General features: G+C 50.8%; 2 protein-coding genes across 2 annotated transcripts in view; both read right to left on the reverse strand.

The window, feature by feature from the left end:
• The window catches only part of RDH12 (retinol dehydrogenase 12), a 340,678-nt gene that overhangs the window by 155,406 nt on the left and 160,561 nt on the right, over nt 1–24,711 (reverse strand). The gene's annotated exons all lie outside the window — the stretch shown is intronic.
• The window catches only part of PLEKHH1 (pleckstrin homology, MyTH4 and FERM domain containing H1), a 56,218-nt gene that overhangs the window by 4,836 nt on the left and 26,671 nt on the right, over nt 1–24,711 (reverse strand). The window contains exons 6-26 of the mRNA XM_050797008.1: nt 22,719–22,800; nt 21,860–22,617; nt 15,905–15,983; nt 15,064–15,155; nt 12,980–13,130; nt 12,604–12,746; nt 11,490–11,600; nt 10,988–11,074; nt 10,474–10,635; nt 9,357–9,437; nt 8,823–9,005; nt 8,330–8,438; nt 7,425–7,537; nt 6,642–6,818; nt 6,211–6,308; nt 5,531–5,708; nt 4,946–5,101; nt 3,784–3,884; nt 2,631–2,772; nt 853–995; nt 625–754 (exon numbers count right to left, since the gene is read on the reverse strand). Of these exons, the coding sequence (XP_050652965.1) occupies nt 625–754; nt 853–995; nt 2,631–2,772; nt 3,784–3,884; nt 4,946–5,101; nt 5,531–5,708; nt 6,211–6,308; nt 6,642–6,818; nt 7,425–7,537; nt 8,330–8,438; nt 8,823–9,005; nt 9,357–9,437; nt 10,474–10,635; nt 10,988–11,074; nt 11,490–11,600; nt 12,604–12,746; nt 12,980–13,130; nt 15,064–15,155; nt 15,905–15,983; nt 21,860–22,617; nt 22,719–22,800 (3,276 nt within the window). The remainder of the gene's footprint in view (nt 1–624; nt 755–852; nt 996–2,630; nt 2,773–3,783; nt 3,885–4,945; nt 5,102–5,530; nt 5,709–6,210; nt 6,309–6,641; nt 6,819–7,424; nt 7,538–8,329; nt 8,439–8,822; nt 9,006–9,356; nt 9,438–10,473; nt 10,636–10,987; nt 11,075–11,489; nt 11,601–12,603; nt 12,747–12,979; nt 13,131–15,063; nt 15,156–15,904; nt 15,984–21,859; nt 22,618–22,718; nt 22,801–24,711) is intronic.

The raw sequence follows: 24,711 nt of genomic DNA on the forward strand, positions 1-24,711 counted from the left end.
AGGACCGTGTCTGATTTTCTCACCTCTTATAACCTCAAACAACCAGCACTGGACATAGTAGGAGCTCAACTATTTGTTGAATGAATGGATGGCCATTTTCCGATCTGTGGCTTCAGTAAACAGGATCACTGCCCAGCTTTGAGCTGTAATTATCTACAATGTTTATGCACAACAGACACCCAGTGAGGAAAAGTTCCTTCTGAAATTACTGTTGGCCACCTGGCCTTCATACAGAGGTGAAATTAATGGCTGCCTAAGTAATTTGATACCCCTGTATGCCATGTCAAACCAGTGGAGATGTATTTCTTTAGGTTATACATTGTTCTTTCAAACTTTAAAACAAATGAAAGCACTCTTGAGAGGGCTATTATATCAAGTCTCAATCTGTGTGTGTGAATTAGTTGATCACATCTTTTCTTTTGGGGCAGTCAACAAAGGACAGATGAAGATAAGCAATCACAATTCTGCTCTGGACTGGAAATCCAGTAGGCCAGAAATGGTGGAGGGATAGTGACCCCTGGTGGTTACTGGTATGGAGGCGGGGGCTGCAAACTGGTATGGCTCAAACATGAGCAGATGGGGACACACCTAAGGGTGTGGGCAGCTCCTTCCACGGGCACTTACCTGAGCAGCAAAAAGCTTAGCACCAAAGAAAGGCCATTTCCTGGCCACGGTCAGGTAGATGCGGATGCACTCAGGAGGGGAGCAGCCTTGCAATGTTGCCCACTTTGTGGTCAACATATCTGCCAGGTGCCTGGTGTGGGCAGATGGAGAGAAATAGTGCCAGTGAAGTGCCAACATGTCTTCATTCCAGCCCTGAGGCCTCCCCACAGGGGCTGCAAGCCTACCTACCTCAGCTGTTCGGGGGGAGCCCCATGTCTGTAGCGCCTGGGGTAGAACCTGTCTAGGACCTGCTGGAGAAGATGCTGAGCCTTGGCAGGGGATGTGCCTCCAGGGCCTGGCAGGGCAGGCTTCTCCAAGTCCCCATATTCTACCTGTGATAGAAGCACATGAAGAGACCAGTCAAAATCTGATGGTGGATGGGCCAGGTGGGGGCTGTTGAGAGGTGAAATAAACCATTACTTTATTACCCTCTTGGTGGGGTGCTAGTGGATGTGAAAAATACTTTAGAAAAACACTTCATCTCAAGTTTTACAGACACTAGAGAAACAAACTTAGGGCCCTAGAATATTAGAGATCACTGACCAACTTTGATTTTGCAGCTGAGGTAAAGTGCCTTTTCCAAAGACACAGTTAATTGGTAGCACACAAGGGAAAACAGTGTGGAAATTCTGGCTTCCAGTCCAAAAATATGGGCTATAGAATTGAAGATGCTACAGATCCTAGAGTACAGCAGAGTGTTCCAAATGTGGCCTTTGGAGTTGGATACCTGGCATAAATCCCAGCTTTGTGTCCCTGATCAAGTTACTTAAACTCTCTGAGCTTCAATTTCCTCATCTATTAGGTGCGAATAAAAACTACAATGGAGGATGCATATATGCTTATTTCAGGGCCTCCTAGAGAGTATTCTTATCTTTTTAATTATAAACATCAACTGTTACTGTTTCCTCTTCCTTTCCAGCATGTAAATCCAGATTCTTATTCTATATTTACAATATTTTTAACTTTTAATTTTTGTGGGTATATAGTAGGTGTCAGACTCTCTTATATGCCCCTTTACCTGCTAGCTGAACATTGCTACTGAGATGCAACACCACCTGAACCTTTGGAATACTAATTACAGACAAGACCAACAATTTTATCATGGCTCTTATGGGAGCCATGAAGGTATCCCAGATACCTTTGACAAGATGGCCTTCTAAATATAACAGGAAGGACAGTCCAAGTCTGAATGTGTGTTCCTCTTCCTAATTCTACTTAGAAGGTCTGATGGTTTATGAAGTTTACCACATCTATTACATGATACACATTATCCAGGTATCATACTTAGTACAACCCTGTGGAGGCTGGCAGAGGTGTTTTTGTTGTTGTTGTTTTGTTTTGTTTTGTTTTGAGACCGAGTTTTGCTCTTGTTGCATAGGCTGTAGTGCAATGGCACGATCTTGGCTCACTGCAACCTCCACCTCCTGGGTACAAGTGATTCTCTGGCCTCAGCCTGCTGAGTAGCTGGGATTACAAGCGTCCACCATCACACCCAGCTAATTTTAATTTTTATTGTATTTTATTTTATTTTTTTCAGTAGAGACAGGGTTTCACTGCTCAGGCTGGTCTTGGACTCCTGACCTCAGGTGATCTGCCCACCTCAGCCTCCCAAAGTGCTGGGATTACAGGCATGAGCCACTGCACCTGGCCAAATATTTTTGGTTTTGGTATACTGAGAAGGAAACTAAAGCATAGAGAAGTGAAGTGACTTGGCTAAGACCTCACAGTTGGAAGGACTCAAACCCAGTCTCTGGATTCCAAGTCCAGCCATCTGCACGCATCCTGTATCTGCGGTGAGTGCGGAGCTCTGCTCTGTAGGAGTCAGCTGTTGTCCATCCCAGAGATGGCAAAGCTGCCTTCTCCTGAGCACCACAGGATCTGCAGAATCTTTCCTGTGTTTTGGGCTGCATGGTGCATTCATTCTAAGCTGGCAACCCCACCCTCCTGCTTCCTGAACAAAACCTTACCTGGGCCATCAGGGCAGCCATCTCAAGAGCCAATTCCTTGTTGACAGGAAACCTCCCTGCCACTATCTCTCTACTAGTTTGAGAGGCAAGGAGCAGCCGTTCTCGGTCCGTCTCCCCTTTGACTTGACTGCGAAAGTACAGCCTGCGGAGCAGAGAATAAGAAGCCAGGACTCAGCAGGGATCCCAGACAGGGATGAGGCTTTCTCTGGGTCTGTTACCTTTATTTCCAAAAGGAGAAACTACTCTTTTCCCACTATTTATGAGCCTATTTTGTATTGCCTCCAGAAACATATAACCAAGTATGGCACAGAGCAGATGAAGGTCATGCTGATACAGGAGGACATGGTTCATTCTGAAGACACCATTAAACTTACTGGATTTAGTAAGGGAAATCTGGTACCTGGAGTTACAGATTAAGGGACTGGATGAGGTAGGAGTCCAAGAGACTATTGGAAACTATTTGCCTGGAGACATACTGAGATGGAGGGATGGGATTTTCTTAACCAAATTGATAGAAAGTCGGGATGTCTACTTCTGTATTTCCTGGAATTGGTATAGGAGGTACATACTCTTTAGCTTTAACTAGCTGGAGCTTATACAAAATTTCACTCTCATAAAGTAACACACTTAGCCATCCCATGAGGTTGGTCTATTTTCTTTTCTTTCCTTTTTTTTGAGGCAGGGTCTCACTCTGTCGCCCAGGCTGGAGTGCAGTGGCGCGATCTCAGCTCACTGCAGCCTCGACCTCCCGGGCTTAAGTGATCCTCCCACCTCAGTCCCCCTGAGTAGCTGGGACTACAGGTGCATGCCACCATGCCCAGCTAATTTTTGTATTTTTTATAGAGGCGGGGTTTTGCCATGTTGCCCAGGCTGGTCTGGTCTGTTTTCTTGGCAAATGTGTGTGTGTGTGTGCGCGTGCATATACACACACACACAAGCAGTACAGGGAAGGCTGACAGAAGGCCTGAGCTGCCCAGGGTTTCACAGAGTATCAGCAGCAGAGCCAGCCTGCACCCCAGCTAGTGACTGCCAGGCAGCGTTATATCTGTGGGCCCCTCCCCTGTCTGGATAGGCTGTCTAGTCAAGGAGGTGATGGGCTGGCACCCAGTGGCAGCCCTCGTGTTTGGCCCCACCCTCGTGCAGTGCTGAGGACCTGTTCTTGTACATCAGCTTCACGACGCGTGTCCCACCCTCAGACTTTCCGGGGTGCAGCTCCTTCATGGCTTGTTCCCACTTGGAGATGGCATCGCAGATCTTGAAAAGGCAAAAGAAGAAAGTCAGAAAATTTCCTGATAAGGAGAGAAGGGATCAAGGTCCAGCCGGGGCTGGACTCAGAGCAGAAGAGCAAAGAAAACAAAGGAAAGGTCCTCCCACCAGGAGGCTGACCTGTGGAGCTTCATGCTTCCTGGACCCAAGGTGGCAGCGGCTCCCTCACAAACAGAGGGAACCCTGGACAGGGTGAGCAATAAAGCAAGAAATCTGCCCTGCTGGCCTCACCAGCTGAGGGGCCTCCCCAGAGGCTAGGCAGCCCCATGGCCTTTGATCACCAGCTCTATTTCCATTCCACTGACTGCTATTCTCCTTTTCAACAAATATGCCCAGAGGCCTACCATGTCACAAAGCCTCACAGACACCCAGACATTGGCAAAGAAGGTATGTGGCATAGTTTTTCCAGGCAATGTTAAAAGACCATAGAAGCCTTTGTCCTGTTAAAGACAAGCACACACTGGAGCCAAATATGCATCAAAGTGCTAGAGCACATTCTCACAAACACTTATCCCCTAGGGCAGTAAGCCCAGACCACAATACAAGATTGACCTTAAATTCCATTCAACGGCCTTTACTTATAGGGGCACCATAAGGACCTGCCTCTTTAAAAGTGTGGTTCAACCTATAAGCATGGCATAGACCCTGGCAGAAAGCGTAAAAGTGAGGTGCTGGGTACCACATGACATCCGGGGGGTCCAGGCATACAGCTGGGAGCCTCTGAGTAGGCGCATGTAGGCAGTGGCTTTGTGGGGCCTCGCTGTCCCTACACCAAGCCAAGAAGAGGCTTTTCTTCTGGACGCTGCACAGCCACTCGAGGGAAGTAGGAGTGTAGTGATCTTGTCTCCAGAGACAAGGGCACACAACAGCTTTTTTCTCCCTCCCCAGGTACATTTTAGGATGGCACAGAAATGCTGACTAGGGCAGCACCTTGGGCTCAGCACCAAATGAGCTACCAAACAGTCAGGCACCCATCAAATGGGCTCTTTCCCCACCACCAATATCCCTGAGCAGGGAGGGGCTCAGCCGGCTCAGTGGGAGGCTGTCACCTTGACCCTTCCCTGTAGGCAGTGCTCCAGGTCCCTGCCAGAGGGATCGTCCGTGAAGAGGGCAAAGCCAGAGTGGGATGGCTTTCTCATGCCTATCTCCTGGTTCAGCCGCTGGAGGAACTCATCAACCGTGGAGGAGCCGTCAAAACCAACCACCTGAGACGGGAGAAGGGTTCCACCCCTGAGTGAACTTCCCAAGAGGAGCTCACTAGGGCTGGTGGAGGGGACTGGGTACAGCAGGTGGAAAGGAGCAAAGACAAATACAAGAGGCCAAAGCAAGTTGGTTTCTGTGTTCATAGGCAAAGGGCCAGTGCATGAGGGATGTGAGCCCATCCACTGTAAATTTTACCGGGCATACCTGGGTCCCTCCTTTACCAACAATCTTTTGGAGGCCCTTTCTTATGCCACTTTCTTAGTCAGCATCTCAGCTTCCCTGTTCATGCAATGAGTTCATAAGATCTACTTCTGGGGCGCCAGTGAAGAATCTGCCAAGCCTAAGGAGCTTTAGCATCCACCTGGCCCAGAGGTATTCTCTGGATGACGACGTGAGAAGACTCGGGGCAAGGAGCACGCCCAGCTCCTCACCTGATAAGTCCCGTTGGTAAAGTGCACGGGGATGCTGAAGGGCAAGGAGTGGTGGAAGGGGTTACGCAGCAGGATGGACACCACTTCCATGCGTGACGGCCTGGCTTCCCGCTCCCCAGTCTGCAGGGTCCGCTCCACTGCCCGCTGGCAGTAGGTGGCATACTGGCCAGTTTCACTTCTAAAAAGACAGAAGAAGGGAGTATTATGGACTCTGCTCATCCCTGCCACTTTGGCACCCCAGGTCCCTATCCGGATTCAGCCAAGACCAAAACTGTAGCTGGGGCAGGTTGTGAGAAAAGCCCTGAAGACTCTGGTCTGGGGCGTTAATTTGTCATTCAGGACCTTTATATAGCAGGTTGCTGGCATGGATATTTTCTTCCAGAACCCAGAGAACATAACAACAGAATAGCATTTGCGGACAGTTTGGGGGCAGTGTGGCTTTATGCAAGAGTTGCCACAGTACCTCCAGGGATGCATGGATTGGCATGCAGAGAAGCTTAAGCATGCCCAGACCCCCACATACCCATTTGTGCACATGGCAATGGGTGAAGTCTCCACCACCACTGAGCGGTTTCAGAGGACAGGAGTGATCTGGTCTGTCCTAGACTCCTCTCATCCCTCTTATTCATGCTGCAGTTGGCAATGCTCAAGTGGCAGAGGGAATGGCCAGGTTCACTCACCTGGGATCTGCATGGCGTTGGAGCTGCTGCTTGACATACCAGAGGAAGTGATGCTGAGGCAGGAAAAGTGGAGCACACAGAGCGAGGAACTGCCAGCACTGCCAGGGACACACACAGCATAGGGTGAGTGCTGGGCCTACAGCACCACCTGTCCTCATAGCCCTGAGTTACAAAGCCTTCAGCACTCTTTCCCCAAACCAGAGCCCCCAACTTGCTGTGGGTGCTGGGACAGCCAGCTTGGTCAGGCTGTGTCCAGAATGCAATCACCTGTCTGTGCACAGACAGCTCAGCTGCACTGATGCAGCTTGGAGCACGGAGGCTGGCTGCTGGCTGGGCTCACAGTATGCCTGTCCAGTCACCTCCTCCCACCTTTCCCACCTGCCAGCCCTTGCCAATGGCTTCTGTCAGCTGCTGTACCCCGGCATACCTACCTGCATGAGGGAGTACTTCTGAGGTGGGCGGCAGCTGGTCTGCTTCATGAGTTGGCAATAGATCTCACTCTGCAGCTCGGGGTGAACCAGGCAGACCTGCAGTGCGGTCTGGGCCAAGGACACGTGGTAGTCCACCGAGGCAGCTTCCACCGGCACGTTGATGAAGAGCTGGCAGGACTGGGAGGGAACGGCAGTGAGCACAGCAGACCAGCATCCCCTGGGTTCGGAGAACTCAGCGGCTTGGCCATTTCCCAAGGGCTCCAGGGAGGTTCAAGTTTACTGACTGCCCTTTCTAAGAGGGAGCACTGCTACTGTTGGAGGGCATCTCTGCTTACTAAAAGGGGCTATGGGCTACTTTGGGGTAGAAGCTTTCCTTTTTAAAATGTTCTCATTACATAAACAAGACAAATGCATTAAAAAAAAAAAAAAAAAAAAACCAGAAAACTCAGACGTTCACAAAGAACATGCTAAAATAGGTCTGAATCTCTCAGGTCCAGAAGCAACATAAACCTGGCCTTTTCTGCTTAACTACAGGAGGAGGGGAGCTCCCCCAGAGAGAGTTTTCATTGGCATTTCCCAAGGACTTGTGCATGACGTTCCAGAGCTGCTTCCCTCCCAGTGACAGGATTACATTCCTGCCATCCAGGAAGTGATAGGGACCCCAGGAAGTTTCCTTCCCTTCCTCTCCAGATCCCTCTGTGGGTTGTCCCCAACGGCACAGGTCTTCTCCACCCAAGTATTGCAAGTATCCCAGCGGTGGGCCTGGCCGCCACCCCCCTTTACCTTGAAGAGCTTGAGGGCCTCCGTCTGCAAGGCCTCAGAGGGCAGGGTGGTGAGGGAGGCGTATAGGCCGTCTTTGCTGTAGCACAGCATGGGGTGCCTCCAGAGCGGCGAATCTGCCCAAAGCACAGAACCAGAGAGCAGGGACAGTTACTACTGAGAAGGGACTCACCTCCCATTCACTGCCATCTTTAATTTATGGGGAAGAGAGTGGTTTATCTGCGACACTTGGGTTGTGCTGGGTTTATCATCCATGGAGTGTGGGGGGTACAGGTGGGCACTGCAATGAGCCCCCTCATATAAGCATGGCCTTTCTCATGGAATGGCAGTAGGGGTGAGTGTGCAAGGCTATGGGTGTCTGAGTGCAAGTGGATGTGTGCAGGGGAGCCGCTTTCTTACTGTGTCAGGTCTGGATGGAGGAGCACATGAATTGGTCAGAAACAAGCCTCAGAGCAGTAGTAAAGGGGTGTATGTGGTATATGCCATTAATTAGTTCCTCAGGGCCCTGAGAATCAGTAGCAAAACAAAGACTCCAAACAGGTTAGTCCGATCCCAATTTAGGCTTCACTCATTGATTTACAAACTCTTAACTATAGATTAACCAGCTACCTTCTTTCCTCAACCCTCTCTGCCCAGCCAGCAACGCAGCAGGTTGATCCAAGTAAAACATTTACCCAGGTCCCTGGAAAGCCTGCTTCCCAGATAAACTCCCCCAGATGCAGAGTGGTCACCTCAGTGTCTCAGCTGGAGACAGAGGGGCCCTGGAGCTTGGATGGGAACTTCCTCTCTGTGGCTTAGATGTTTTAAAAACAGCTTCAGAGTACAACACTGCTTTCTTTGGAATCTGGACCAATAGTCACCAAGCCACTACCCTCTGACCCAAGCAGTGGTGGCCACCCTTGCCTTACCTGGGTCTCCTTCACCATCCATCAGTTTTCCAATGAGCTGCTCATAGGCAGTGCCCACCTTGGCACTGCTGCCACCCGCAGCCACTGTGAGGTGGTAGAGCCACGTATCCTGGAAGAGGGCAGAAAGCCATCGGATGGGGACGGCGTGGGAAGAGTGGAGGCAAGAGCTCCAAGGAGGACTCCTTAAAGGGGCCAAGCCCATGTGGGGTTCAGCTAGTTTGGTTGGCATGAGTCAGGGCTACCTGGAAAGACTGAGGATCAGGTGAACATGAACCCAAGTTTCCAAATTTGCAATTCTATCACATGGCCTCAGTGAAGCAGTGTTGGTCACTGGGAATAAATTCAGTATAAAGGAGTATTCCCATTCAGAGAATATTAGTTGCCCAAGTGTCCAGAAGGAAATAAACTTGAATTTTGAGAAGCTCAGGGGAAAGAGAAGAGATCAGAATCACAGGTCCAAGCCTGGCCCTGGAGGCCCAGCCCTCTTCCTTACCTTTTCATGCTTGGTGCCAATGAGGAGGTAGGTGGGGCTGTGCTCTGCGGGGTGGATCACCAGGGTGCAGTGGGAGGAAAGCAACCGTCTGGTTCCTCCAGCCTCATAGTCCTCATCTGAGTCACAGGATCGATCTACTTCCTCTATGCGCGCGTCCCGCACAGGCAGGCAGCCCAGGGGTCGCTGTGGACAGGAGACTTCCATGAATGGGAGAGCCAGTGGAGGACAAGGGAGTCTCCTTTCTCTGAATACATAGGCTCCGTGGAGCTGGGAATGGTGGATATGGACAGACAACAGGATGGGGAGGTGGAGACTATAGCATCCCAGCCAGGCTGGCAGCAGAATGGGGCTTGCTTGGAGAAGCACCAGAAACCCAGACAGGCAGAATCTCACACTCTGGAGGGATCCAGCCAACTGGTTTTGTATTTATCATGGGGTTATGTGGGGTAGGGACTTTCACCAGGACATGCAGCGGCGGTCATATGCTTCAGGGGAAGCAGGAGAGTGGGTATTGTGAGGAGGCTGAGGAAGTACCTTGTCCTCATGGCTCCGATAGTAGTAGAAGGTTTTCCCAACAAGAGCGCACCAGACCAGCTTGGAGTGGCCATGCTTTACCTGTAAGACAGAAATGAACTGGCATTATGAGAAGTAGGTGACTCTAGAAGTAAATCCAGCACTGGCAAAGAGAACTAGGTGACTCCAGAAACAAATCCAGGACTGGCAAAGAGAAGCCACAGAGAGACAGATTTGACCTATGGTAGAGATGGAGATGCCATTCGGGCTCCCTACTAATGGAACCACCCCTTTCACAGCGAGGGTGCCATGGCGCCCTGTGGCACCCCAGCCATCATGGGCTATTCAGTGACCTATGACCTGCCATGAAATGATTAGCCAGGCTAATCAGATGTCCCCTCCAGGCATATGAAAATGGGAAGAACTTGCTAGGTGGCAGAGGCCACAGTTGTCAGGGTGCCGGGAGGGAGGGAGGGAAAACAGCAGGCTGAAGCCCTTGGGCAACCATGCATCATGAGGGAACAGAAGCTGCACATGGGTGGAGGAGAATGACATAAACAGACTGAACGAGAAGCAGAGGCACAGAGCGAGCCTGCCAGCCCTGAGCTTGCTGAGTGCAAGTCGCTTTGGTTCCTGCTGATGTTCTGGTCTAGCTAATGTACTTCCTTGTTAACTTCCATTTTCTTGGGATTAACAACTGCTTCTCTGCTCTTTTCAACCAGAAGAGCCCTAATAAAAATGTCTTTCGGGTAGGCCTGGGATACTTTAAGCTTTAAGTCTTTGAGGGGCCATACCTACCTCACCCAGGTCTCTTCCTCCCATTATTAACACTGAGGTGGGTACAAGGTGTGGGTGGGTGACAGCCCCTAATGACCTCAAAATGGATACAAGATAATCCCTTCCCTTCTCTGTCTTGAGAAGAGTTGTTCCGACGACCCTGATTTGTTTCCAGGGAATCACTCGCCATCACGTTGTGTGGCCAGACCACGTTTGAGGGCTGGCCAGCGAGTCACTGTGAGGAGGCTCCCAGAGAAAGGAACCCCGTATAAGGGGGACCCCACCAACCTCGGCACCCCACTCCTCGCTCCCCTGACTCGCAGGAGGCACACGTTCCTGCCCTATCAGCCCCACCCTGTACCTTGGTCAGCCAGCCCTTCACGGTGGGCTTGGTGCCCCCCCGAGGCAGAGCTGGAGGCCCGGTGGCCTGCACCTTCAGCAGGTTCTGGAGTACTCGGATCCACTCCTCCAGCAGGCTGGGTGAATCGGCCGTCAGGTAGTAGGTTTTCTTCTCAGAGATGAGCTGTGGAGGGCAAGATGTGGGGGCGGGGCAGCACGCTGGGAGAATGGAGTAACCGGGACCTGGCTCCAAGGTGGCACCTGTCCCTGAACCCAAGGGACCGGCCTTCTGCCTGCCCTAGTGCTCCCTCCTTTCTTTTCCTCCTCATCTTTTCCTCCCTGTCTCTCCTTCCTTCACTCCATCTCTCATATTCTATCTCATCTTCCTTTCTTGTACTGAAAGTTAGGATCACATCCAAATGTTGATCTAAAGTCTTTCATTCATGCTCATTTGGCCCCATCTTTGTTTCACTCATAGCCATATCCAAACCCAGCACCTCTCTGTCTAAAATACTAGCAGCTAGGAGCATGCTCACCTGAAATGTCTGTGAACCCTCCCCTCGAACAATTTGGCAGCGGGAGTTCAGATCCACTTGGCCTTGAGGTTTCCGGATGACATCACTCTGTACAGAAAGTATCGGGGAGGAGAGCCACTGAATGTGGAGCCTTTCCGGAGCACCTCATTTACCCTTAGCTCTTCCTCCAGGTCAGAAGCAAAGGGAAACACGACTCCCAGCATTCCGGCTGTGTTATGATGGGTGACTTACTCTAGATTCTGGTTATAGCTAAATGGAACCTCAATCAGGAACATGGGTCCTTCTGAGAACCTCCCTATTTCATTCTGAGAACTCATGGCCAGGCTTAGGTCCCCAAGTGTGGCTCAAAGCTTCAGGTGTCCAGTGAGGTTGCCTCTCCCCACCTGCCAGACCTTTGCCCTCTGGCCTTGGGCCACATTCCCCCTCCTCCATCCCATCTGACATAGTCCAGGGTGTGACGTGGAGTCCTTTCAACTGCAGTGCTGGGCAGGGAGATTCTCACCGGGGACTTGTAGTACATAATCTGTCCCTGTCTCAGGACAAACCAGCGCCTCTTCCACGTCTTCACCCGGCTCCCCATTTTCAGCAGGTAGCCCGACTTCTCCAGTGACTCCTGAGGGGTGGAAGGGTGTAGGGGGAAGATGAAGAAAGGGGAAATCACTCAGGGCTCCCAGACATCACACAGGTCCGAGTGGTCCAGCTGCCTCACTACTCTGTCATCAATGAAATATAAAATTATTGAGTACCTACTCAGTGTATTTTCAGAATACCATACCCTGCTACGGTTCAGGGAGGACTAAATAAAACATGGGTGGTCCTGCCAAGGAAGGGCTTCCGTGCTAGCTGGGGAAGGCCTCACTATGAGAAGGTAGCAGAGCAGGGGCTGCTAGAGGGAGAGGCTGGCCAGCGAGAGCCTCAGGAGAGAGCCGGCCCTGAGCTTGCCTTGTTAGGACAGGTCAGCCACTCCCTCAAAGACTGAGACAAGGAAGAAGACCATTCCAGGCAGCACAGAGCAGGGAGAGGGCAAGGCAGGTCTGGGTGACCATGGACACACCAGCCAGGCGGGACTGGAGGGTCATGGAGCCAGGGAGATGATGGGGTAGTAGAGAGGTGTAAGCAAGGGATGGGGAATTACATCTGGATGGATGCGAGCCCTGGCATGTAGTGGCACAGCTTGGAGCCTCAGGCTTCTCATCCATAAAATGGGCTAATGACCCCAAGAGGATTGTGAGGACAAATGAGACAATGCCTGGAAACTGAGCACAGTGCCTGGTACCCTCTAAGAGTTCAATAAATGTTAGCTTGCATTAGCATTCCAGGTGATAAAACAAAGTCATATATGGAAAACTCCTCACGGGGCCTGGTGGGCCACAGCAGGCTCTCAGTAACTGCCCATTGCTGGTATTCCAGGAGCTCTCTGGGCTCCCTCCTTCCTTCCTCGTGGGGTCTGTGTCTGACTCCATAACTACACCCCCAGCCCACGCCCCCTGCCCCCATCCCCCAGCTCTAGGGACCCCTCACGTCAGGCGGCTACTGCCTGTGTCTTGTGCTGAGGGTCCCAGCAGCCTCTGCTGACATTCTGCTCCCACCCTGCCCCCGCCCGTTTCCCCGCTCACCCCGCCCAGGCCCAGCCCGTCGGTGGAGTAGGATGAGGTGCGCTGCAGTTTGTGCTCAGGCTCTGAGTAGTCACTGTCCAGCGAGCAGGCATCTGGGGGGATGGCGTAGTCACCCTCCGAGCTCAGTGAGGACATGGAGACGCCTTGCCGAGGGAGGAGGAGTCAAGGCCCGGGTCCCACACCTCCCTGACTCATGCAGCCCGGGAGCTGCTGAGCCTTGACCACCCACTCGGGACCCGCTTTCTGGGGCTGGAGGTGGAGCTGCTGGGGGGGTCATGAGCTCAGATCAAGTGAGGATCCCCATGTTCAAGTGCCCATGGGAAGAGGTGAGGGACTCCTTGCTGCTGCACCCTGCCCCTGCTCCCCTTCTCTGTACCTCTCTTGATGGCCCGGGGGCTGCCTAGTCCACTGGTCTTCCTGGACTCAGAGCAGGGCACCGACATTCGGAAACTCGCCTGAGAGCTGCAGTCATCGTCGGACCCAGAGGACTCGTCCATAAAGGGCATGTTGCTGATCTGCGTGGCTCTCTGCAAGACAGGCCCCTCCCTCGCTGCAGCTCAGGCTGCAAAACAGTCCTCTCCCACCCTGCAGCTTGCACTCCTGCTCCAAGCGTCCATGGTGTGGCCAACCCCCAGCCAAGACTCTGAACAGACAACTGTCCAGTGTAAGGTCCCTCCTGGCCTCACTCCTGTGTCATGACCTCCATGTTTCTCAGGCCTCCCTTCCCACACACCATCTTCTGCGGTCCCCAAAGCAGCTGCCCATCACGACTGAACGCCTGCCCACTGTAATCCTCACTCCTTGCCACTAGGGGGCCCAAAAGCTACACCACAGACCAAGTGTGCCACGCAAGCTTTAAAAATGTGTAGGGTCGCAACAATCGATGATTGCATCTCCATTGGCAAACATTTAAAGTGACTAAGTGTTGGTGAGAGTATGGGGAGAAGATGAGGAAAACGAAACGCTAGTGTGTAAGGCATTTTTAGAAGGTAATTTGGCAGTACCTGTCAAAAATTAAAACATGCATATAATTTGCCCAGAAATCCCACCTCTAGAACTCTGTCCTACAGAAATATGTAGATATAAGTTCACAAAGACATATGTGCACAGCGATGTTCATGGCAACATTCATATTAGAGAAAAATAGGGACACAGCCTAAATTATCATTGGAGGAAAGCTTTAGGTATTAATAGTTATGGTGCTTTGATACCAAGGGTACTGGACACCTATAGAAGGCGCGGTGGCTCATGCCTGTAATCCCAGCACTTTGGGAGGCCAAGGCAGGTGGATCACAATGTCAAGAGATCAAGACCATCCTGGCTAACATGGTGAAACCCGTCTCTACTAACAATACAAAAATTAGCTGTGCGTGGTGGTGCGTGCCCGTAGTTCCAGCTACTTGGGAGGCTGAGGCAGGAGAATTGCTTGAACCCGGGAGGTGGAGGTTGCAGTGAGCCAAGGTCGCACCACTGCACTCCAGCCTGGTGACAGAGCCAGACTCCGTCTCGGAAAAAAAAGAGGAGGTAGGGAAGGATAACCTGACGTGGTTATTCATGTGGTTAGGTGAACAAGCAAGGCATAGAATGACATGTATATGAGCACCTTTTGTGTGCACACAGGAGACAGTGAGAATGTGCTGCATATTTATAAATGCATCAAAAGGCCTTACTGAATAAACACTAAACCATTCACGACAGCTTCCTCTGGGCTTACGAATTAGGGAAAAGCCATGTGAGGGGAAATTTCACTTTTGGTTTTTTATTCTTCTATAAAAAATTTTATCAAGTATTACTATTATGATTCACAAACCAATAACAGACAAAAATGTGTATGAAAATATTGCAATTATATCTGATTTTTGTTTTTAAAATGTAATGACGTTACGGGAATATAAGTTGGAATATATCTAAATAATTCTAGAAGGAGCCCTGCTGCCCTCTGGGACCTGGGGAGTGGGGCAGACATGAGAAAAGATGGGGAGGCCCATACAGCGGGCATAGGCTTAACCTTCTTACCTTGTCCACATTCATACTGATTCAAATTTTTGTCAATGTGGAATTTTTATAATAACAACCTAATAAACAATAAAACAAAATGACATATGCTGGGCTGAGCTCCCTGGCCAGGGTAACCATGTGCAGAAGCCTGGCCCTAGCGGGAAGGGGGGAGGGATTGCATTGGGAGTTATACCTGATGTAAATGACAAGTTGATGGGTGCTGACGAGTTGATGGGTGCAGCACACCAACATGGCACAAGTATACATATGTAACAAACCTGCATGTTATGCACATGTACCCTAGAACTTAAAGTATAATAATAAAAAATAAAATAAAATAAAATAAAATAAAATAAAATAAAATAAAGAAGCCTGGCCCTAGAGCCCCGCTCCGGTCATTGGATGATGAGGCCAGGGGCCTTTGCTGATGAGACACCCCCTATTTGTGCAGCAGTTTCTTACCCCCTTCAGTGCTGTGTAGACAGGCACAGTGACATTCTTGTAGACCAGGCCAGAGAAAGACCCAGGGGAAGCAAGGGCAGGAGGGCTTGAAGCTGAGCAGGGAAGAGAGGAATGAGATTACTCAAGGGCATAACCCAGGAAGAGGTGTGGGAGAAGCAGAGAACTGGGCAGATGGCATTCCCTCCAGGAGCAAGCCGGTGACAGATGTCAAGAGGGGGGCCAGGGCTCTGTTCATCTTCTCCCCTTGACTCACTTTGGGGACCATGATCTCCATGTGGTAAAGGATCCCTCACAATAGAATCCAAAGGCCTTACCCTTTAACCATTTTCTCCTCCATGACGTTTGCACAGTGTTCCACTGTTGCAGATGTGAGTTACAAATCATGCGGCTATGGGACCACCCCATAGCCCCCCCTTGTGGAGATTTGGTGGCTGGCTGGAGAGGAGCCAGTGAGTGGGGTCCATGTAAATCAGGACACTTGGGACTCCTCCCACCCACGGCCCTGGCACTGCAGAAGGGAAGCCTGTGCAGGTGGGAGGCTGGGCTGGAGGCCCCCCTCAGATCCCTTCCAGCTCTGTGACTGGCTACTTCCCTGTGATGGGCTGAACCTGTACGACTTCCCTTTCCCTCCTAGGTGGGCCTTGCTGTGATTTCACCTGAACTTCACCTGCTGGGGAGGGGAACAGGGTGCCAGGCAACATTGGCCCGGGGTGTTGCCTGGAGTCTTCTCCTCCCCGCTTGCCCACCCTGCCCACCTTGGGTGGGTGGTGCCTCCAAGCCTCATGTGGGGACTCACTGTAGAGGAAAAAATGTGCCCTAAGTTCCCACATGTGGAACTCACCGCAGCAGGCAGTATTACTTCTGGGAGACACGTCTGAGAGCCGCATGCCCGATGTGGCCACTGCGTAGATCCGGCTCTCCTGAAACACGAGGTTCTAGGAGGGTCAGGGCCCAGCATCATGCCCACCCCACCCCCTCCAGGCATGTGCAGGAAAAAGCGTGGCTTTGGGGGTGGGCAGACCTGCGGGGGGCAGTGACTGGCTAATAAATCTTGAGCAAGTTACTTCATTTCTGAGATTCATTTTCCTCTGCTCTAAATGGGGGTAATAATACTTACCTTTCAGGCTGCTGTGAGAATCAATGAAATACTTAATGTAAGCATTTAACACCTGGAATATAATCAGTGCCCAACAGTTCCCTGTCTTGCCTCCACCCTTCACCTTTGGGGCAAAGGAGGTTCAAGAGAAGATGGGTCAGTAACCTGTTGCTCTGAATCCTACCTGTTTTAGAAACCGTTGGGTCTCAAGATCTCACCGCCAGAAGTGAGGGATATTGATAATGAAGAAGCCACTGGGGCCATACGACAAGGGCTCTTTTGTAAGCCAGTTGTTTGGAACTTAGGGCACATTTAAAAAAAATTCTCTATTGTTTCTTTTTCTAAAAAATTATTTGTTTGTTTTTTAAGTTCCAGGGTACGTGTGCAAGATGTGCAGGTTTTTACATAGGTAAGCGTGTGTCATGGTGGTCAGCTGCACCTAAGAACCCATCACCTAGGTATTAATCCCAGCATGCGTTAGCTCTTTTCCCTAATACTCTCCCACCACCGCCCTTCCCTGCCAGGCCCCGCTAAGTGTTGTTCCCCTCCCTGTCTCCACGTGTTCTCATCGTCCAGCTCCCACTTGTAAGTGAGAACATGCAGTGTTTGGTTTTCTGTTCCTACGTGAGTTTGCTGAAGATAATGGCTTCCAGCTCCATTCATGTCCCTGCAAAGGACATGACCTCATTCCTGTTTATGGCTGCATTGTATTCCATGGTGTATATATGCCACATTTTCTTTATCCAGTCTACCATTGATGGGCATTTGGGTTGATTCCATGTCTTTGCTATTGTGAACAGTGCAGTGATGAACGTATGTGGGAACTTAGGGCACATTTTTCCCCTACAGGAATAATGTCGTATTTATGGCTAGGCTTAAGGGCCAATCTACAAAGCCTATTTTGCCCAACAGTTCTCCAGCATCCCCATGCAGAAGACACTGGGAGAATGCCTATCCTGGGTCTGAAGTAGGCCACAGGCCAAAGGCCAAAGGAGCTTTTCCTAATGGCCCCGATTGCTCATAAACAACCCACATGGCTCCCTGCACCTTCTATATCTGTTTGCTCCACTGAGCCTTTGGTCAGCCTTTGGAGGAATGCCCTGCTGGCTCAGGGAGGCAGCTAGATGTGCTGTCACCTGGTGGGGTCAGATGGGCTAGGAGATGGTGTTGGAAGGGAGGTGGGTGCCTATTGGGGTGTATCCCAGAGGAGAGCAGCAGCCCTGGGGCACCTGGGAGGAGAGAGGGCAGAGCTGATGAGTGCTGCCATGAGACGCTGAGATCACTGGAGGGGCAGCAAGGCAGGAGACAGAGAGGCAGTGAGGAAGGAGGCCAAGGAGGGCCCTGCAGCAGGGCAGGGAGTTTTTGTGCTCGTGTAGGGCAGATACACTAGGCCCAAGTAAAATTAGGCATAAAAAGGATTATTTCTGCCCACAGCGGTGGTGGAATTTAACCAAGGACAGGCCTCTAACTTTGCAGAGGAAATGAAACTGAAGTTTGAAGGATTTAGGTGAAACAAAACCTAGAACTGTTTGACAAAAGGTTATCTAATGCCCAACTCACAAGGTTGTTTTAAGGATTAACTGAAAAAAGGGCTTTCCAAACTCTAAGGTACATAAGTATTTCTCACACCCTCAGATTGAGAAATGTCCTCTGACATTTCTTTTTTTTTCCCCCTCCAGATGGTTACTGCCCCATTCCCCGCCCCCCCCCATGGTTACTGCCTGGGAGAAAGAGAGGCTGGGCTGTTTGGCCACTGTGATTTCTTAAGCCCTCCCTGGAACAGGAGTGATCACGCCTCAGAGGCCTGGGAAGGAGCTAGCATTGTGTCTTGTTTTCCCCAGGAGCAAGTTACAAAGGGGATAGCAAACAGGATGAGATCTCCTTACATTCTTTTGGCTGATTCTTGGGTCCTCGGGGCCTAGCTGGGGGCAGGGAGGATCTATGGGAAGACCTGCCCCTGCCCCTTAATGCTTCATCCCAGAGTTCAGCTGAGGTTCCTGGGGAGAATGTCATCTGATATGCTTTCTATACAGAACAAGAGGAGAGAATAACTCCTCGTCTTCCCATTCCTCCTCTCCTCCTCCACCCTCTCTCTCACACACACACTCTTAACCTGTTCAGATAGAGAAGACCCACTCTTTTTTTTTTTTTTCTTTTTAAGACAGGGTCTGGCTCTGTCGCCCAGGCTGTAGCACAGTGGCAAGATCTTGACTCATGGCAACCTTCACCTCCCTGGGCTCAAACCTAACTTCCACTTAAGCCTCCTGAGTAGCTGGGACTACCAGCATGTGCCACCATGCTCAGTTAATTTTTATATCTTTTTTGGTAGAGATGGAGTTTTGCCGTGTTGCCCAGGTTGTCTTGAACTTCTGGGCTCAAGCAATCTACCTGCTTCTGTCTCCCAAAGTGCTGGGATTATAGGTGTGAGGCACTGCACCCGGCCCAAGACCCACTCTTAAGCTATCACAGTGAATGGCTGTATTTTGGCAAAATGGCAAAGGGAGCAACGCTTCTTTCTGGTAGCAGCTGCACATTCCTTGCCTGACTGCTCCCCGTTCCCAACCTCTGCGTTTGGACGCCAGAGCAAGAAGAGGGCCAGCAGCCCAGGGGACCAGTGCTCTTCCATCTCCTAGTCTTCCTGATGTGCCCCACTCTTGGCTCAACTGCGTCTCCAGTCTTTCAGGTGTCCTTGTAACAACTAGAAGCTGGTCAACAGTCACTGACAAGGATATAGCCCAAAAGTCTAGGGCTGTGCGCCTCCCGAACCAGCATTTCTTTGTTTTGTTTTGTTTTGTTTTTGAGACAATCTCCTCTATCGCCCAGGCTGGAGTGCAGTGGTGCAATCTCAGCTTACTGCAACCTCTGCCTCCCAGGTTCAAGCGATTCTCCTGCCTCAGGCTCCCAAGTAGCCGGGACTATAGGTGCCCACCACCGTGCCCAAATAATTTTTGTATTTTTAGTAGAGATGGGGTTTCGCCATGTTGGCCAGGCTGGTCTCGAACTCCTAACCTCAAGTGATCTGGCTGCCTCAGCCTCCCAAAGTGCTGGGATTACAGGCATAAGCCACCGTGCCTGGCTTAGAACCAGCATTTCAAAAGGAGGCCCTGGGAGGTACTGCTGAAAATACAGGTCTCCCGAGCAGTGGTGTGGGGTGAGTCCACCCTGATTCTACCCCCTCTCCCAAGTGACCTCATTCCTCCTGCTGCCAGGAGCCAACGCTCAGATGTCCCCCATGGTATTGCTGCACACCCCAGCAGCATATGTGGAGGGGATGTCTGCCCATGAATAAGACTGACATTTGCTCTGGCAATGTCCCTTAAGAGGAAGTATAGCTGGAGTGTGAGAGCTGGGCTTCAGAGCAGCTGGAACTACATTTAAAGCCTGGCTCTCAGACCAGGTGAGGTGGCTCTCGTAGCTGACGAAGGAGGATCACTTGAGGCCAGGAGTTTGAGACCAGGCTGGGCAACATAGGGATACTCCATCCCTACGAAAAATTTAAAAAATTAGCCAGGTGTGGTGGCGTGCATCTGTAGTCCCGGTTACTCAGGAGGCTGGGGTGGAAAGATCCCTTGAGTCCAGGAGTACAAGGCTGCAGTGGGCTGTGATTGTGCCACTGCACTCCAGCCTGAGTGACAGAGCAAGACACTGTCTCTCAAATAAATAAATAAATAAAGCCTGGCTCCCTCACTAACTATCACATGACCTTGGGCAAGTACCTAAGTCTGTGGGGAACAGTGGTTTCCTGACCTGTAAAAGGGAGAAACCACACCTTACTCCTTGCAAGGAAAGGAGCCTTCCCACAGGCTCTGTGTGAAGCCCTTAATACCCGCAGGCCATTTTCACTGGTGACCTGTGAAATGTCATTTTTATAGCCTGTCTCATTTTTATTTTAACTTTTTATCATGGAAAATGTCAGACACAGAGCCAGACACCAGTGGCTCACACCCGTAATCCCAGCACTTTGGAGGTCAAGGTGGGAGGACCACTTGAGCCTAGGAGTTCGAGACTAGCCAGAGCAACACAGTGAGAGCCCATCTCCACAAAAAATTAAAAAATAGCTGGGCATGGTGGTACATGCCTGTAGTCCCAGCTACTGGGGAGGCTGAGGTGGGGGAGTTGCTTGAGCCCGGGAAGTTGAGGCTGCAGTGAGCTGTGATTGCACCATTGCACTGCAGCCTGGGCAAGAGAGCAAGACCCTGTCTCAAAAAAAAAATAAGGAAAAGAAAAAAAAATGTCAGCCTGGGCAACATGGTGAAACCCTGTCTCTACTAAAAATACAAAAATTAGCCAGACATGGTGCCGCATGCCTGTAGTCCCAGCTACTTAGGAGGCTGAAGTAGGAGGATTGCTTGAGCCCAGGAGGCAGAGGTCGCAGTGAGCCAAGACTCCACCACTGCATTCCAGCCTGGGCGACAGAGTAAGACCCTGTCTCAATTAAAAAAAGAATGATCTCATGTGCCCATCACCCAGCTCCGCAAAGATTAATGAGGTGTGGTCAGTTATGCTTCATCTGTGTCCCACCCCTGGCCACCAACCAGATCATTGCTTCTGAAATATTTCTACCAGACAGATGTCAAGACATTTTATCCAATGTTACAAGTAAGGAAGCTGGCCTGGTGCAGTTGCCTGTAATCTCAGCACTTTGGGAGGCCTAGGCAGGTGAATCACTTGAGGTCAGAAGTTTGAGACTAGCCTGGCCAACATGGTGAAACCCTGTCTCTACTAAAATTATAAAAAGTACACTTTGGGAGGCTGAGGCGGACAGATCACGAGGTCAGGAGATCACGACCATCCTGGCTAACATGGTGAAACCCTATCTCTACTAAAAATACAAAAAATTGGCTGGGCATGGTGGCAGGCACCTGTGGTCCCAGCTACTCGGGAGGCTGAGGCAGGAGAACCCGGGAGGCAGAGCTTGCAGTGAGCCAAGATTGTGCCACTGCACTCCAGCCTGGGCAACAGAGCAAGACTCTGTCTCAAAAAGAAAAAAAAAGAAAAAAATTAGCTGGGCATGGTGGCACACACCTGTAATTCCAGCTACTTGGGAGGCTGAGGCAGGAGAATTGCCTGAACCCAGGAGGCAGAGGTTGCAGTGAGCCAAGATCGTGCCATTGCACTCCAGCCTTTGCAAGAAGGGAAGGGAAGGGAAGGGAAAGGGAAAGGGGAAGGGGAAGGAGAAGGGGAAGGAGAAGGAGAAGGGAGCCAACATTTACCTACCACCTACTGTGAACCACTACTGTAAGTACTTTCATAACAACCTTATAAAGTAGGTACTATTATCCCCATTTTATAGATAGGGAAGCTGAGGCACAGAGGTTCAGTAACATGCCCAAGGTCACATAGTTAACAGTTCAACCCTAGTGGTTTGCTTCTGGGGCCTATGCTCTTGACCATTATACCAGACCATCTGAAAGACTCACAAAGATTCAATGAGGAAAGGTATGCAAGGCACCCAGCTTGATGTATGGTGCACGGTGAGCACTCAGGAAATGACAGTCAACTGCCATTCACATCATTCTGAATTCTAGCTCTGACCCTCACTGGTTGGGTGGTCTGCACAGGCTCCATGGTACCTGCCTGCCACGGCCACCATGAGGATGCCAGCAGCCTCCTTTCCTGCTCAGTGCATGGCTGTGCTCAGCCAGCAGTGTTCTTGTCATTAGCTCTGCTCTTCTGCCCAGCCCGGAGCTTGCCTCTTACCCAGGATGAAAACTGGTGCAGCGGGGGTGTAGGTGGCTTGTTACCCAGCTCCACTTCCTCCAGCTCAGCTCCAAGGGCCTGCGGGCTCTCTCTTTCCTCATTCTTCCCTGCTGGGGGTGGCTCCTCCATCTCCATCTTCTCTGGTTCCTCCCGGTACCTAGCTTGGGACTCCAGCTCAGGAAGGCCAGAGGGGTGGAGGGCTGAGAAGGCCCCAATCTCAATGCTCACCACACGGTCAAAGTGCCCATGGCCCACCTGGGGCTGGCTGTGGTGCCTTTTGGTCAACTGGATGCTGTCCCGTGGGGTGCCAGGAGCCCGCACCTTTGGTAGGGTCAGACTGCTGCCAGGGCCACCTTCCCTGGCAGAGGTCTTTGTCTCAGGGAGCATCCCTCTCTGGGCAGTAACCAGACCCTCACCCCAGGAAGCTGAACCACATCTGAAGGTACGAAGCTTCATGCATGGCTGGTGGGGAGGGCCCTCTCTTCCCAGATGAGGTTGAAGGGGCTTGGCCTCTACCATTTCCCCAGAATGGACCGTGCTGGAACTAGAATCCTCCGAGGGACTTGCTGCTTCAGAAACAGAGTCCTTGCTCTGCAGGGCACCTGGGGAAGGTGCAAGCACAGCTGCCTTCAGACCCTCGGCCTGGGAGCCACTGTTCTGGCCCGTGGGCTGGATTCCCGGCTCTGAAGGGACCAAATCCTGCTCTGCAGCTCCGTGGGGGGGCACCAGCAGCTTCCGCGAAGGAGCTATCTGAATAGCTGTGGTTGGGGTAAAAACAGTCACATTGAGAGCTCCTGTAGTTCAGCCCCACATCCACCACACACACCTACCGCACACCTGCACACCCTGGCCTGCCTACCTTCTAGTGCATCTTGAAGGGCTCCCACCTGCTCCACCAGGTGCTGATTATGGCTTTTCAGATGCTGATTCTCCATCTCAAGCTGAGCAAAAAGAAAAATGAAGATTTAGGACACCCAGCCTACAGGTTTAGATGTACTTTTTCAATTCTTTTTTTTTTTTTTTGTAAAGGGTCTCGTTCTGTTGGCCAGACTGAAGTGCAGTGGAGCAGTCTTGGCTCACTGCAGCCTTGACCTCCCAGACCCAAGTGATCCTCTCACCTCAGCCTCCTGAGTAGCTGGAACCATAGACGCACACCACCAGGCCCAGCCAATTTCGTTTATTTTTTGTACAGACAAGCTCTCGCTATGTTGCCCAGGCTGGTCTCAAACTCCTGGACTCAAACGATCTGCCCACCTCAGCCTCCCAAAGTGCTCTTTTCTTTTCTTTTTTGAGACAAGATCTGGCACTATCACCTAGGCTGGAGTGCAGTGGTGCAATCTTGGCTCACTGCAACCTCTGCTTCCAGGGCTCAAGCCATCCTCCTACCTTAGCCTCCCACCTCAGCCTCCCGAGTAGCTGAGACTACAGGTGCATGCCACTATGCCCAGCTAATTTTTGTATTTTTTGTAGAGACAGGGTTTTGCCATGTTGGCCAGGCTGGTCTCAAACTCCTAGCATCAAGCAATCCACCTGCCTAGGCCTCCCACAGTGCTGCTGGGACTATAGGTATGGGTCACTGCCCCCAGCCTGCATTTTCTTTTAAATTAAGTCCAACACACTTCTATTGAGTATCTTTTAGCAAGGGTTGGGACTGTGAGAATATGCAGGTAAGCCAGGCATCAGTTCTGTCCCCAAGAACTTGCAGCCTAGCAGGTGACCTGAGATATGCATCCAAAGAAGGGGATAGAAGGCAAAATGAGCCGATACCCTCCTGCAGGTGTGAACTACTTGTGTGGGGAGCACAGAGGAAAAGATGTATGTTCGTCAGCCAGGTGTGATGGCTCACGCCTGTAATCCCAGCACTTTGGGAGGCTGAGGTGGGTGGATCACCTGAGGTCAGGAGTTCAAGACCAGCCTGGCCAACATAATGAAACCCGTCTCAACTAAAAGTACAAAAATTAGCCAGGCATGGTGGCTAGTAATCCCAGCTGTAATCCCAGCTACTCAGGAGGCTGAGGCAGGAGAATTGCTTGAACCTAGGAGGCAGAGGTTGCAGTGAGCCGATATTGCGCCATTGCACTCCAGCCTGGGCAACAAGAGCGAGACTCCATCTCAAAAAATAAAAAAAAAGTATGTTCAACCTTTTCCAAACTGCAATTCCCACTCCTTTTATTTAGAAGGAGGTTGTTTTCTGTTTGTTTGCTATAGCACTGTAGCTTCAAGTCCTGAGTTTCCTAAACAAAGGTACAGCATGTGATAAACTACAAAAATGGAAGATAGAAAAGGAAGGTGGAATAGAGGTTACCAGGGGCTGGGGGAAGAGAGAATGGGAAGTTAGTGTTTAGCAGGTACAGAGTTTCTGTTTGGGGTGATGAAAAGTTTTAGACATAGATAGCAGTGATGGCTGCACAACACTGTGAATGTGCTTAATGTCACTGAATTGTACACTTAAATGGTACATTTTATGTATATTTTACCACACACATACAAATAGTTAAAAAGAACTAAGAGGATGAAAGAGAAAGTAGTACAGTGCGATGGTTCACGCCTGTAACCCCAGCATTTTGGGAGGCCGAGATGGGCGAATCACCTGATGTCAGGAGTTCAGGACCAGCCTGGCCAACACGGTGAAACTTGTCTCTACTAAAAATACAAAAATTAGCTGGGCGTGGTAGCGCGTGCCTGTAACCCCAGATACTCAGGGAGGCTGAGGGGGGCACAAGAGTCCCTTGAACCCAGGAGGCGGAGGTTGCGGTGAGCCGAGATTGCACCACTACACTCCAGCCTGGGCGAGACAGCGAGACTCTGTCTCATAAATAAATAAGTAATAATAATAAATAATAAAAGAGACA

The sequence above is a fragment of the Macaca thibetana genome, chromosome 7, assembly GCF_024542745.1.
Source record: "Macaca thibetana thibetana isolate TM-01 chromosome 7, ASM2454274v1, whole genome shotgun sequence".
NCBI lineage: Eukaryota > Metazoa > Chordata > Mammalia > Primates > Cercopithecidae > Macaca > Macaca thibetana.